This window comes from Pan troglodytes, chromosome 17, assembly GCF_028858775.2.
Source record: "Pan troglodytes isolate AG18354 chromosome 17, NHGRI_mPanTro3-v2.0_pri, whole genome shotgun sequence".
Lineage (NCBI taxonomy): Eukaryota > Metazoa > Chordata > Mammalia > Primates > Hominidae > Pan > Pan troglodytes.
The window spans coordinates 43620329-43635387 of NC_072415.2; the positions used below are offsets into that span (position 1 = coordinate 43620329).

At 35.9% G+C, this 15059-nt stretch overlaps 1 protein-coding gene across 17 annotated transcripts in view; it reads right to left on the bottom strand.

The window, feature by feature from the left end:
- Positions 1-734: 734 nt before the first annotated feature.
- The window catches only part of NOL4 (nucleolar protein 4), a 381831-nt gene continuing 367506 nt past the window's right edge, over positions 735-15059 (bottom strand). For 16 of the 17 annotated variants that reach the window (XM_063795583.1, XM_063795581.1, XM_063795584.1 and 13 more), the window contains one exon: positions 735-2663. In XM_063795583.1, the coding sequence (XP_063651653.1) occupies positions 2470-2663 (194 nt within the window). In that variant the 3' untranslated portion in view covers positions 735-2469. The remainder of the gene's footprint in view (positions 2664-15059) is intronic. The other variant, XM_054671756.2, reaches the window with a different exon arrangement.

Below are 15059 nucleotides of genomic sequence, written 5' to 3' on the forward strand. Positions count from 1 at the left end.
CAGAGGGTAAAAAAAGGACCAGGCTGTTTTTCAGGTACAAGTAAAGAAAAAAATGGACTTCATTTTGGCCTTTGTACTCTCCCAGAAACGATGGGAGTCCCAATATACTCATTCTTTTGAACAAATGTGCCGAACACAGAAGATTTTGGGTATTTTGTCCTTGGTGAGTGGATGTGGGAGTTATAATTGAAGATGAAAATGAAATAGAAACAAGTGCATCTTGTTGGAATTTACCTTCTTTACTCCCTTTGCTTCTTAACCATCAAGAATTTTTGACATATACCCTAGATTCAAGCCTGAGTGTTAATTTGCAAAATAGAAACCCTGTCCAAGCCTTTAAATACTATTACAGCAAAAGGCAAAGTATAAAACATGCACTTAAAACAGGCACGTGTTTCATCCAAGATGTTAAATCAGGAAGAACTAAAAAATAACAGGTTACTCCTGAAAAAAAAAAAGTAATAAAATATACAAAAATATTCTCTATTCATATTTGAATAATCAAATGAAGTAGTCTTGGCTTCCTAATTTCCTTACCCATTCTTGGAATAAATTCTTTATTAGAATGAATGTTGAGACCCTGGGGGATCTTAGGATATTCTTGAGAAATAAATTTGAAGTGCCAATTTTGTGCTAAACGTAGGTAGAAAAATAGCGTTTTAGATTTTAAAAGTAAATGGCTAAAAATTAAGCATTATATCCTTCAGAAAGTTTATAAGGTTTGACAATCATTGTTTTAACACAGAAATCTGTTTATTAAACCAAACAAAACAGAGAAAATTATACCAGCCCTCAATTTTTGAATTTTCATTTAAATAAGCAAACTCTAAATCCACATCTTAAAAGATGTTTGTGCAGCTATGTATTTCCAAAATACTCATATTTCAATAAGATTTTCACATTATATTCACCAACAGTATCACAAAAGTTTTTTTTTTTGTTTTTTGTTTACATAATTGTAAGGAACAGTAATTCTAGAAACACTAGAAGAAAAAAGCATAGCAATGTCCACAGTTACAAGAAAAAGTGCACATTACTCGGTCACAATCACAGTCATTACTTGAAAAACTATATGTAACAAGTAGATAAGAAATATCACTGATGCCTCAAACTCATTGTCAAAAACTGAATGACATAAATTTTACATGAAATAAGGCAAATTCAGGAATGCACAAAGAATTTGTAATCCAACCAAAGCTGAACAACAGAAAAAAGTTGTATAAGAAGCATGAACTAAAGTACTTCTCCCTAAATATTTTAAAAATAGGCTTGCCTCAGTGCACAAAGAAAACATCACTCATGTGTATCCCACACTATAAAATAAGAAAGAAGGGTAAAGTATGGGGGATAGGAGGGCACAGTTCATTGTAAGTTGCAGCTGCATCCGCTGAGAGTTCCTTACATTATTTTTAGCTAGAACTGAAAATTATACAAATCATATCAGGAGATGTAATGGTCTTTTTGGAAACTATTTCTGAAAGAAATGAAAAGAAAACTACACACAAGAGTGCAAATTTTCAGATTGTCACTTGCAACCTCTTAACATTCAGTCATCTACATCCAGGTGCTGCTAGAGGGATGCCTGGAGACAGCAGCGGCAATCAGGAACGAGCAGCTCTAAGAAACCAAGGTGTGATTTTTTTTCAACAACATGTCTTGTCATTATTAAAAAAAAATTCTGGGATGAAAACTGCTATGATAAAGTTGCAGTGTTGAGTGGGGTTTTTGAGATCAGCATGAGAGCAGAAATGCAGGCTTCTCTTGGAAGTAGTTCCTGATGTGACGATTGAAAGAACGTAGGCAAGGGTTTTTCCAGCATCAAGTGTTATTTTTGTAGAAAGAATTTGGAAAGAGGAGAAGGCAAAGGGATGTGGAAAAGGTACTTACAGTAGTTTCTCAAAACAGTTTTCTTTTAGGACCTATGAAAAAGTTACCAAAGTAAAAATGACAAGTTTGAATGAAAAACAAGTTTTCTTTTTATAAAAATTACATATTTTTTTAAAATACGAGATCCTTTTCATTGTTGTTATATCCTGTAGCAACAAGAAATTTGGCTTTTTTTTTTCTTTTTTTTTTTGCCAGGTACTTCAGCTTTCAGTCCAATGAGTCAGTAGCAAATTCCACTAATATTTCAGCTGGATCTTGAACTATTGTTTTATACCACAAGCTTCTTCTGTTTTATCCTTGAATTAAGAATAGATAGCCTTTTATGCCCCTGATATTTATGGTGACACACTAAAACAAAAAGCAATAGGCTGGACATACTAAAGTAGCTCAAGTACTTCAGAGGTCAGAGTTCCTTTGAAGCACCTTAACACATCACTTATGGATCAAGGACAATGTGGCATAATGGAAGTATTTCTCTTAAAAGACTGTGCAGTAAGACCAGAAGTATCTCTGTTGGGAAATCAAAATGTCATTAGTGGAAACTGCAAATTTAGACCTCAGTGAATATGGTGGTTGTCTGTCTCAGTTCTGTTGTAAAATGAGATTTTCCAGTTCATCTGCAGATCGCAATAAAAATGCAGCTGATTCTCGATATCCTGCAACAAGCTGTCTCACGGCATTGATTTCAGTTGGACTCAGCTGGGGTCTGGAGTTTGAGCTGCTGGAGGATCCTGAGCTAGTTGCCAATTGTCTCTTCATGCTGAGATCAGTGGGTCCTAGAAAGAAAATCATCACAAAATTAGACATAAATATTATTTGTTCCAGCATCTTGGATGTGAGCATTCAATAAATTATAGTTGAATGAATTAATGAATTCTTCCACAAGAAGCTAGTGATCTCTTTAATCAAATACATCTACTCTCAGAAAGAGTAATGAGCAATGTAATGGTAACCGAGTGGCTTCTCTTTGGTCTTCTCTCAGATGCCCAAATCAGCCTCTGGAAATCACCTCTTGCTGTAGAGAGATGGTGAAAACTTTCTTGGAACATGTGTTTTTTGAAAAATTCAATTTTAAATCTGTCTTCCATATGTTGTAGACGCTTCTCATAGTAGCATAACATGATGGGAATTACAAACATTTTTCATTTGTTACATTCATTAACAGATATCTTAGACCGCATCAATTTGCATTTTAAAAAAACTGTGATGCTAATGACTTTAGAGTACAAACTAGTCAACTTAGCAAAAAGGAAACTAAGGACTAAAGGACTTCAGGAATATGTTTAGAGTTGGACAACGTTTAAGTGGCACAACCAGGACTTGACTTAAGTATTTTATTATTATTATTTTTCATTTCAGGCAGATGTTGTTTACCATGTTGATTAGTATTAAAAGTGTTGACATATTACATTGGAATGTGCTTTAGAAGTGCAATAAGTGATTACTGCAAACAATACCACAGAGAACCTAGACATTTGGAATACTGACTTCAGTGTTTAGGAATTTAATGTCATCTCTGTATTTATTTGCACAAAACACATTCATGTGCCGAAACCTTTTTTTCTTACATATTTAAGCCATCTGGTGGGTATGCTTTTTGACAACATTTTGTAAATTTTTACTTAAAAATTATTTATAAAGTTATTTAAAATCTTTTATTTGGTCATTTGTGTTGAGAAGATACTTCTTTCAATTATTCTTTAAGTGTTCACTTTTATACTTCTTAGCTGACATTAAGCATTTACTGTAGTTATTAAATTTGCAGTATTAAATTTAAATCCTTGAATAAAACAGTACTAAGCACATAACTAAACATGTGTTCCAAAACTGTAATGATTCTATAACTTGAAAATGTTTTAACAGATTTTTCCTAAACATGCGTAAATTTTCAGATAATGGTATTCGTTTCATGAACTAAAACAAGAGATGTTATTTTATCCTTTTGGTTCTCCTTGAAGCATGATGGAGATAGGTCAAGACCCAACCCCCTCCACCCTCTACCTCCACAAAGGAGACAGATGTCCCATGAGAGGGAAATAACTTCACTTGAATTTAATTAGAGCAGAGACAAGACTAGCACACAAGAACTCTGACATCTGAGAGAAATGTATTTCCACTTCTGTAGTGGCCTTTCAAAGCTTTGATTTTTCTAGCAGGACTTGGGTTCCATTTGTTCTGCTATTTACAAAATCATGAGACTGACACGACAAGCTAGAAGAGAGATGTGCGATGTCACATTTGCAAACAGAAGTTACTGAACCTATGTTGAGGCAAATCATTAACATCATTGAGTTTATTTGGAAAGTTCTGAGTGGATTAAAAAGGCATTATAACAGGAGTAGTGGTCTCCAGATGAACCCACTTTAAGTTTTGTTTTTCTTTATATTTAAGAAGCCCAGTACAAGGACAGATATTTATAACAGATATTGAAAGGGTTTGCCTCTCAGCTATGTAGTTATCTAGTATCTGGTTGGCTGACTGTCATTATTTCATTACAAGGTGTAACATTTTGATGGTTTTTGCTGTCAATCCAAGTTGATTGGCATCCTTAAGTAAAATTGAGAAAGGGTTGAGGCTAGGGCTCCAGTTCTTTCTAAAGTGAGGGAGATTTATTTTATTCTAATCGGCAGTTTTTGAATTACACCCTACCGCTGGCTCAGTGTTCTAAGCTTCCAAACCAAGACCTAGCTTTCACTTTCCTTCAGACCTTTGTTAGCACAGGCATAGTCTAGAGAAAGCTCTGCCATTTAGAGGCTATTCACACCTCCCAAGTTATTATTATTCTTTGTCTGGAAGAAAGTTGACATCATTATCTTGGCTTTTTTCAGATCTGCAGGATCAGGATAGAGTGCATAAACCAAAACTATAAGGAGTCCTTTAGCTGAGTGTTTGTTATCCATGTCTTCACTACTATGGGGTTGAGTAAGGAATCAAGCTAAAATAAAAATATTTGCAAATAAACAAGATATTTCACTAGGGACCAAACGGCCCTCACTGATTGTTGCTACCATTCATTTCTGCCTCATTGAGTGAATCCCATACTTGACTGGTTTGGCTTAATTATCCCCAACAATATGATCTGATTAGAATGCATATCAATTACAAGTAAAAATTCAAATTTTATAAAGATGCTACATTTAATGAAGTCTAGGAAAGTATTCTTGGAGACCTGCTAAAATCTCACACAAGGCTACTGAGAAGCATGGTTCTGGAAAAGCTGGACCAGTTAACAAGAAAATGACCAAGGATAGTGACACAAAAGATACTTCAAGAGAAATGATTTTGATATCCAAGGTTAAAGGCACACACCAAGGCAACTTGCTAGGTCCACATTTATCCAAGTGCCCACATTTTTACCAAAGTGATGCGAACCTGCTTTATGATCATTCTGAAAATATAAGAGACAAAAGATATTTCATGCTAACATACAATGCTGTTTGAAAAATTAAACTCCACACACCAAAACGAATTATTGATTCATTTTCTGAGGTTTGAGGGATATTTAAGTTATAAATAAATTTCAGTTAAATGAAAATGTATATTTTCATTTTACTTCTTCATTTTCTTTTTCTTCATTTTATTTTTCAAATTAAGTTATCAGTTGAATACTTCTCCCCTGTTTATGGTGCATTTTTGGTTGTTTTAAATAGACTTATTTTTATGGTCATATTTTAGTGTCATTTATCCTTAGGTAGTAGGGCCCCTTAGGACAAAGTTTTGTTTTTGCAGTGTAAATTCTCTTTGAAAGACTATGGCATACATTTTTATTTATCAAAAATTAGACTGAAGGTAAGAATGCAAGGCCCATAAACGCAGGCACGCTTTGTGTCTCATTTACCGTATCATTCTGTGGAGCTGTGTTGGTGCCTGGCACAAAGGAAGCCTCAATAATAATCAGTGACTGATCGATGTTTGTAGAATCAATAAATGAGAAGTGCCAGATTCTTTCTATAGCCAATAATTAAGAAATAGGAAATAAGTGATGTTATTAATAGCACTAGTTATGGTTAAAACAAAACTAGTTAGACAAAAACCACGATGGTTTAATGTGACTTATTCAAGTAAAGTAACCTCTAATATATGGAAATATTATTATTGCCATAAAAGTCATCTAAAATTATAAAAATGTAATTGCTTGAGTACAGTGATTTCCACATGAACCATTGCTGATAGAGAAAAATAAGTTATTGTCCATTTCCTAAATAATCATGTTTGCTTTACCACTAAATATTACCATGAGTCCTGAGTTGAATACAAAATAATTCCTAGCTTCATACAGCCTTCTCCTACATTCCCTTCTTCAGCTAGGACCTCCACTCCCAAGTAATAGACTATGAAATGTCTGGATAACTGGCAATTAATTCAACAATTTAAATAAGTGAAGAACATTTTAAATTAATTCTTCACTACAGGGGTTGGTGAAATTTTTAAACAAAGAACAAGGTAGTAAATATTTTAGTCATCTTAAGCATGAGGTAGAATTGCAGATATTAATAATATGCAGGTACTTACACAAAAAGAGAGAAAGCAGATTACAACGTTCTCATGGACAAAATTCAAACTATAACAATTGAGTCTTTGTTTTTAAATAAAGGTCTACTACTGAGGAGAGTAAAAAGCTTTTTTCTTAATTGAGCTTCACCGTTAGTGTTCCTTTTCATCAAAATCAATTGCAAATGTTCATCTCTTAATGAAGATTTGTAGTGATATTTTATGTGTTTCATCTTTGAAAATGTCTTTTTATACAGTCTTTTCAAATACTTTTATCAAGTCACAACCATATTATTTTAATTGAGCATATTCATCACTTAAAAGTCATTATAGAATTCTATTAGATCCTTCTCCTGATAGTTACCTTTTATTAGGTCAATACACTGCAGATTAATTACTTCCTATTAAAGTTTAAACTGGAAGCTCCTCAACTGAACAGTGAAAAGGAATTTGAAATATAAGAATTTACTTTGCGTTTGCATCAATGTACTAAAATATTGCTGAGTCTGTGGTATGTGCTCAGAAAATATATCCATGCAAATCTGCTTGGGAATGGAGATTTTACTTCTTGTTTTAACTTCTGATAGGACAAGAAGCTTATAAGCAGTTTTCTATTACTGTGATTCAAACAGTATTGGCCATCATCAAAATAACTTTACCACAGCATAAGCTTTGCATATAAGTACTGTTTTATCTTGTAATTTCAGATCGAATTCAACAAGAAACATTGCCAATTCTGCAGCAAAAATTAATTTCCAAAACCATTGAGTGTTTACTGATAGTGTCTGAGGGCAGTTCTTATTCAGAAAAAATTTAATATTAGCCCTGATCTGGAAAAAAAAATTGTAATAAAACTTTACCAGGAAGCCATCCAACTGCTGTGTGGTAGGACAACTCAGTATATTCAGATTCTATTCTGACAAAATTTCACAGTAATGAACATGGTTAATTGATGAGAACAAATGAAGTTTAAAGGTGACAGTACTGTTTTAACCATGAATGAAATACTGAAGTGTTTTCCACAATACAACTGCTAATGGCTCTTTCAAGGAATAACCATATGCTTTATGTTTTAACAAACTTTGTAAATATGTCCAAATAACCCTCTTTGTGCTTCACACCTCTTAGTTCCACTTCGGATTGTATTGAATTAGTTTTTTTGCAACTTTGAAAATATTCTCACCTATAGGTGTTCCACACTTACTATTCATAGAGGCTAATTATTCATCACTTCAAACTTATCATTGACTCCTCCAATAAGCAACAACAGAGTAGTATTAGTACCATCTCAACTCAAGAGGCAAGGAAAACTACTTCAAACTAGAGTTACCTTGTTTGTTAATTGACTATTCATATTAGCAATATTTCAATTTCCTCAAGCTTTCAAGCACTGTTCTTGCCATAATGCTAAAAGTCTTAAGAAGGCTTATTTTTCTGGACACAATTCTTTAGCTTTTGCAGTAAAATGTGATTTAACAAACTTGCTATCAGTAAATGAAGTGATTTTCCCTGGTTGGCTAACAAATTCGCCCCTTGAAAACTTTGTTTGTAGGCCATTTAATTTCTTATTTTTGTGATCAGATGTTTAATCAAGGTATTCATGATGATATTGTAGTTATTTTGCCAAAGAGTAAAAAAAAAAATCAACTATAAAACCTCAGGATTTTAGCTAAGTTAGCTAATATAGATAAAGTATCCATCCAGCACAATGCCTGGTTATACTAGATATTCTATAAGTGGTAATTTCCTTCTCCAGATGACTGAATATTTATCAATGGGCTAAAGATATCTAAAATATCACACTAAATATACATTGCTAGATTCAACATGCTAATGAGTTTCATTTATATTCACAAGTCTGATTACACTATAATTTGCCTTTCTAATACTCTTTTTGATGATAGAATTATAGTAGCATCATAAAATGAGCTGGAGTACTTTCTCCTCTTTTATCCATTTTTCCTTCTTTTAGAATTGTTTGTCTAAAGTGAAGATTATCTAGCCTTTGAAGCCTTGGTAAAAATTTGTAAAACCATCAGAGTCTGATATTTTTTAATGGGCAGATTTTTATAATACTGATTCAATTTGTGTAATGGTTACAAGTTCATTTGGAATATCCATTTTTGAATTAATATTGGCCAATTATGCTTTTGTAAAACATGGTCTAATATCTCTAAACTTTCAAGTATAATGGTATAAAAATATTAATTTTATACTGTTTAAACTTTTATTTTTTAAAATTTCTATTATGTTTCATCTGTCTTTATTCATCTTGTCATATTTTTTAAAAAGCCCTTTCAAGAATGCTGCTTTTGCCTTTGTTAGTCTTCCCTATTGCTTCTTTGATTTGTATTTAATCAATTTTTTCACTTATTCTATTGTCTTTGGGTTTTCTCTGTTTTGACTTCTCAGGTTAAATCATTGGTTCATTAACTTTATATTTTTTTCTAATGTGTATGCCAAAATACTAAATTAGTTATATTCCATAAATCTAGTTATGTAGCATTTTCATCTTTGATAATTATAAATAGTTCTCAACACAATGCGATCTGTATGTTAATGATTATTTGGATGTTTCCATTTGCTTAGGTGGTCAATATATGTGAAAGAATATGTATTGTTAGACAGTTGGGGGTCAGATTCTAGATATAGCTATTAGATTAAATTTTAATTATTTGTTTCAAATGCAAATGTTTTTCTGGTGTATCTTTTTTTGTTTGTTTTTTGTTTTTCTGAGAGACTTGTGTCAAAACTCTATGGCTATCATTTTGACTTTCAATTTCTCCTTGCTATTTTGTTACTTTTTAATTTAATTTTGAGGCTTTATTATTGGGGTACATAGTTGTATCAGTCCATTCTTATACTGCTATAAATACCAGAGGCCAGGCATAGTGGCTTACGCCTGTAATCCTAGCACTTTGGGAGGCCGAGGTGGGTGGATCACTTGTGGTCAGGTGTATAAGACCAGCCTGACCAACATGGTGAAACCTAGTCTCTACTAAAAATACAAAAATTAGCCCGGCATGGTGGTGGGCACCTGTAATCCCAGCTAATTGGGAGGCTAAGCAGGAGAATGGCTTGAGCTCAGGAGGCAGAGGTTTCAGTGGGCCAAGATCATGCCACTACACTCCAGCCTGGGGGACAGAGTGAGAATCTGTCTCAAAAATAAATAAATAAAATGAAAATAAATACCCAAGACTGGGTTATTTTAAAAAGGAAAGAGGTTTAATTGACTCACAGTTATGCATGGCTGGGGAGGCCTCAGGAAACTTACAGTCATGGCAGAAGGAAAGCAGGCATATCTTACAAGGTGGCAGGCGAGAGAGCACATGTGAAGGTGGAACTGTCAAACACTTATAAAACTATCAGATCTTGTGAAAACTCACTATCATGAGAACAGCATGGGGGAAACCACCCCCATGATCCAATAACCTCCCACTAGGTCCCTCCCAAAACACATGGGGATAATGGGAATTACAATTTGAGAGGAGATTTGGGTGAAGACGCAGAGCCAAACCATATTCTGCCCCTACCTCCCCACAAATCTCACATCCTTTTTACATTTCAAAACCAATCATGCCTCCCTGACAGTCTCCCAAAACCTTAACTCATTCCAGCATTAACCCAAAAGTCCAAGTCCTAAGTCTCATCTGAGACAAGGCAATGCCCTTCTGTCTAGGAGTTTGTGCAAGTTAGTGATTGTTACTTTTGCACAAACATAATAGTTACTTCCTGAGACTTTGCTGAAGTTGCTTATCAGCTTAAGGAGATTTTGGGCTGAAACAATGGAGTTTTCTAGATATAGAATCATGTCGTCTGCAAACAGGGACAATTTGACTTCCTCTTTTCCTAATTGAATACACTTTATTTCCTTCTCCTGCCTAATTGCCCTGGCCAGAACTTCCAACACTATGTTGAATAGGAGTGGTGAGAGAGGGCATCCCTCTCTTGTGCCAGTTTTCAAAGGGAATGCTTCCAGTTTTTGCCCATTCAGTATGATATTGGCTGTGGGTTTGTCATAGATAGCTCTTATTATTTTGAGATATGTCCCATCAATACCTAATTTATTGAGAGTTTTTAGCATGAAGAGTTGTTGAATTTTGTCAAAGGCCTTTTCTGCATCTATTGAGATAATCATGTGGTTTTTGTCTTTGGTTCTGTTTATATGCTGGATTACATTTATTGATTTGCATATATTGAACCAGCCTTGCATCCGAGGGATGAAGCTCACTTGATCATAGTGGATAAGCTTTTTGATCTGCTGCTGGATTCGGTTTGCCAGTATTTTATTGAGGATTTTTGCATCAATGTTCATCAAGGATATTGGTCTAAAATTCTCTTTTTTGGTTGTGTCTCTGCCCAGCTTTGGTATCAGGATGATGCTGGCCTCATAAAATGAGTTAGGGAGGAGTCCCTCTTGTTCTATTGATTGGAATAGTTTCAGAAGGAATGGTACCAGTTCCTCCTTGTACCTCTGGTAGAATTTGGCTGTGAATCCATCTGGTCCTGGACTCTTTTTTGTTGGTAAGCTATTGATTATTGCCACAATTTCAACTCCTGTTATTGGTCTATTCAGAGATTCAACTTCTTCCTGGTTTAGTCTTGGGAGAGTGTATGTGTCAAGGAATTTATCCATTTCTTCTGGATTTTCAAGTTTATTTGTGTAGAGGTGTTTGTAGTATTCTCTAATGGGAGTTTGTATTTCTGTGGGATTGGTGGTGATATCCCCTTTATCATTTTTTATTGTTTCTATTTGATTCTTCTCTCTTTTCTTCTTTATTAGTCTTGCCAGCGGTATATCAACATCAGCAAAGTCTCAGGATACAAAATCAATGTACAAAAATCAAAAACATTCTTATACATCAATAACAGACAAACAGAGAGCCAAATCATGAGTGAACTCCCATTCACAATTGCTTCAAAGAGAATAAAATAGCTAGAAATCCACCTTACAAGGGACATGAAGGACCTCTTCAAGGAGAACTACAAACCACTGCTCAATTAAATAAAAGAGGATACAAACAAATGGAAGAACATTCCATGCTCATGGGTAGGAAGAATCCATATCATGAAAATGGCCATACTGCCCAAGGTAATTTATAGATTCAATGACATCCCCATCAAACTACCAATGACTTTCTTCACAGAATTGGAAAAAACTACTTTCAAGTTCATATGGAACCAAAAAAGAGCCCACATCGCCAAGTCAAACCTAAGCCAAAAGAACAAAGCTGGAGGCATCATGCTACCTGACTTCAAACTATACTACAAGGCTACAGTAACCAAAATAGCATGGTACTGGTACCAAAACAGAGATATAGATCAATGGAACAGAACAGTGCCCTCAGAAATAATGCCGCATATCTACAACTATCTGATCTTTGACAAACCTGAGAAAAACAAGCAATGGGGAAAGGATTCCCTATTTAATAAATGGTGCTGGGAAAACTGGCTAGCCATATGTAGAAAGCTGAAACTGGATCCCTTCCTTACACCTTATACAAAAATTAATTCAAGATGGATTAAAGACTTAAACGTTAGACCTAAAACCATAAAAACCCTAGAAGAAAACATAGGCATTACCGTTCAGGACATGGGCATGGGCAAGGATTTCATGTCTAAAACACCAAAAGCATTGGCAACAGAAGCCAAAATTGACAAATGGGATCTAATTAAACTCAAGAGCTTCTGCACAGCAAAAGAGACTACCATCAGAGTGAACAGGCAACCCACAAAATGGGAGAAAATTTTCGCAACCTACTCATCTGACAAAGGGCTAATATCCAGAATCTACAATGAACTCAAACAAATTTACAAGAAAAAAACAAAGAGCCCTATCAAAAAGTGGGTGAAGGACATGAATAGACACTTCTCAAAAGAAGACATTTATGCAGCCAAAAAACACATGAAAAAATGCTCACCATCACTGGCCATCAGAGAAATGCAAATCAAAACCACAATGAGATATCATCTCACACCAGTTAGAATGGCAATCATTAAAAAGTCAGGAAACAACAGGTACTGGAGAGGATGTGGAGAAATAGGAACACTTTTACACTGTTGGTGGGACTGTAAACTAGTTCAACCATTGTGGAAGTCAGTGTGGTGATTCCTCAGGGATCTAGAACTAGAAATACCATTTGACCCAGCCATCCCATTACTGGGAATATACCCAAAGGACGATAAATCATGCTGCTATAAAGACACATGCACACGTATGTTTATTGCGGCACTATTCACAATAGCAAAGACTTGGAACCAAGCCAAATGTCCAACCATGATAGACTGGATTAAGAAAATGTGGCACATATACACCATGGAATACTATGCAGCCATAAAAAATGATGAGTTCATGTCCTTTGTAGGGACATGGATGAAATTGGAAAACATCATTCTCAGTAAACTATCGCAAGAACAAAAAACCAAACACCACATATTCTCACTTATAGGTGGGAATTGAACAATGAGAACACATGGACACAGGTAGGGGAACGTCACACTCTGGGGACTGTTGTGGGGTAGGGGAAGAGGGGAGGGATAGCATTGGGAGATATACCTAATGCTAGATGATGAGTTAATGGGTGCAGCACACCAGCATGTCACATGTATACATATGTAACTAACCTGCACATTGTGCATATGTACCCTAAACTTAAAGTATAATAATAATAATAATAATAATAGTTACTTCCAAGATACAGTGGGGATACAGGCATTGCATAAATGCTTTCATTCCAAATGGGAGAAACTGGCCAAAACAAAGAGGCTACAGGCCCCATACAAGTCTGAAACCCAGTTGGGCAGTCATTAAATCTTAAAGCTCTGAAATGATCTTCTTTGACTCATGTCTCACATCCAGGGCATGCTGATGCACAGGGTGGTCTCTCACAGCCTTGGGCAGCTCCCTCATGGGCTGGCATTGAGTGACTGAGGCTTTTTCAAGCACATGGTGCAAGTTGTCAGTGGATCTACTATTCTGGGGTCTGGAGGATGGTGGCCCTCTTCTAGGCAGTGCTCCAGTGGGGACTCCATGTGGGGACTCCAATCCCACATTTCCCTTCCACACAGCCCTAATGGAGGTTCTCCATGAGGGCTCCATCCCTGCAGCAGACTTCTGCCTGGATATCCAGGTGTTCCCATACAGCCTACAAAATCTAGGCAGAGGTTCCGAAGCCTCAAATCTTGACTTCTGTACACCAGCAGGTCAATCACCATGTGGAAGCCACAAAGGCTTGGGGACTGCATCCCCTGAAGCAATGGCTGAACCTTTACCTTGGCCCCTTTTAGCCACAACTGGAGCTGGAGTGGCTGGGATGCAGGGCACCAAGTCCCAAGGCTGCACACAGCAGCAAGTCCTGGGCTTGGCCCAGGAAACCATTTGTTCCTCCTAGACCTCCAGGCCTATGATGGGAGTTACTGCTGCCAAGATCTCTGACATGCCATGGAGACATTTTCCCCTTTGTCTTGGTATTGACATTCTGCTCCTCACTACTTATGCAAATTTCTGTAGCTGGCTTGAATTTCTCCCCAGAAATGGGTTTTTCTTTTCTATCTCATTGTGAGACTGCAAAATTTTCTCACTTGTATGCCCTGTTTCTGTTTGAAACATGTTCTAATTTCAGATCATCCCTCTCAAGTTCAAAGTTCCACAGATCTAGGGCAGTGGCAAATTGCCACCAGCATAGCAAGAGTGACCTTTGCTCCAGTTCCCAAGAAGTTTCTCATCTCCACCTGAGACCACTTCAACCTGGACTTCATTGTCCACATCATTATCAGCATTTTGGTCAAAACCATTCAACAAGTCTCTAGGAAGTTCCAAACTGTCCCACATCTTCCTGTTTTCCTCTGAGCCCTCCAAACTGTTCCAACTGCTGCCCCTTACCCAGTTCGAAAGTTGCTTCCACATTTTCAGGTTATCTTTATAGCAGTTTCCCCCTGTCTATGGTACCAATTTCCTATATTAGTCTATTCTCACACTGCTATAAGGAAATACCTGAGACTGGATAATTTATAAAGGAAAGAGGTTTAACTGAGCCATAATTCTGCATGCCTGGGGAGGCCCCAGGAAACTTACAATCATGGCAGAAGCAGAAGTTAACACATCTTATATGGTGGCAGGTGAGACAGTATGTGAAGAAGGAACTGTCAAACACTAACAAAACCATCGGATCTCATGAGAACTCACTTACCTTCATGAGAACAGCATGAGGGAAACCTTTCCCATGATTTAATCACCTCCTGTCATGTCCCTCTCTCAACAAGTAGTGATTATGGGGATTACAATTTGAGATGAGATTTGGGTGGGGAAACCGAGCCAAATCATATCAATAGTACCTAGACAATTGTAACCTTCTGGTGAACAGTTACTCTCATTATTAGTTAATAAATATTTAATTCCCCTAAGCTTTCATATTAAAGCCAATTACAGTGGTTCCTCAGTATCCTTAGGGACTTGGGTCCAGGATACCAAAATCCAGGATACTCAAGTCCTTTATATTAAATGGCACAGTATTTAGATATAACCCATGTGCATCCTCTGATATGTTTAAAATCATCTCTCGATTACTTATAATACTGAATATAACGTAAATGCTATATAAATATTTGTTATACTGTATGTTTTCATTTGTATTATTTTTGTTGTATTGTTACTTTCGATTTTTTTCCAGTATTTTTGATCT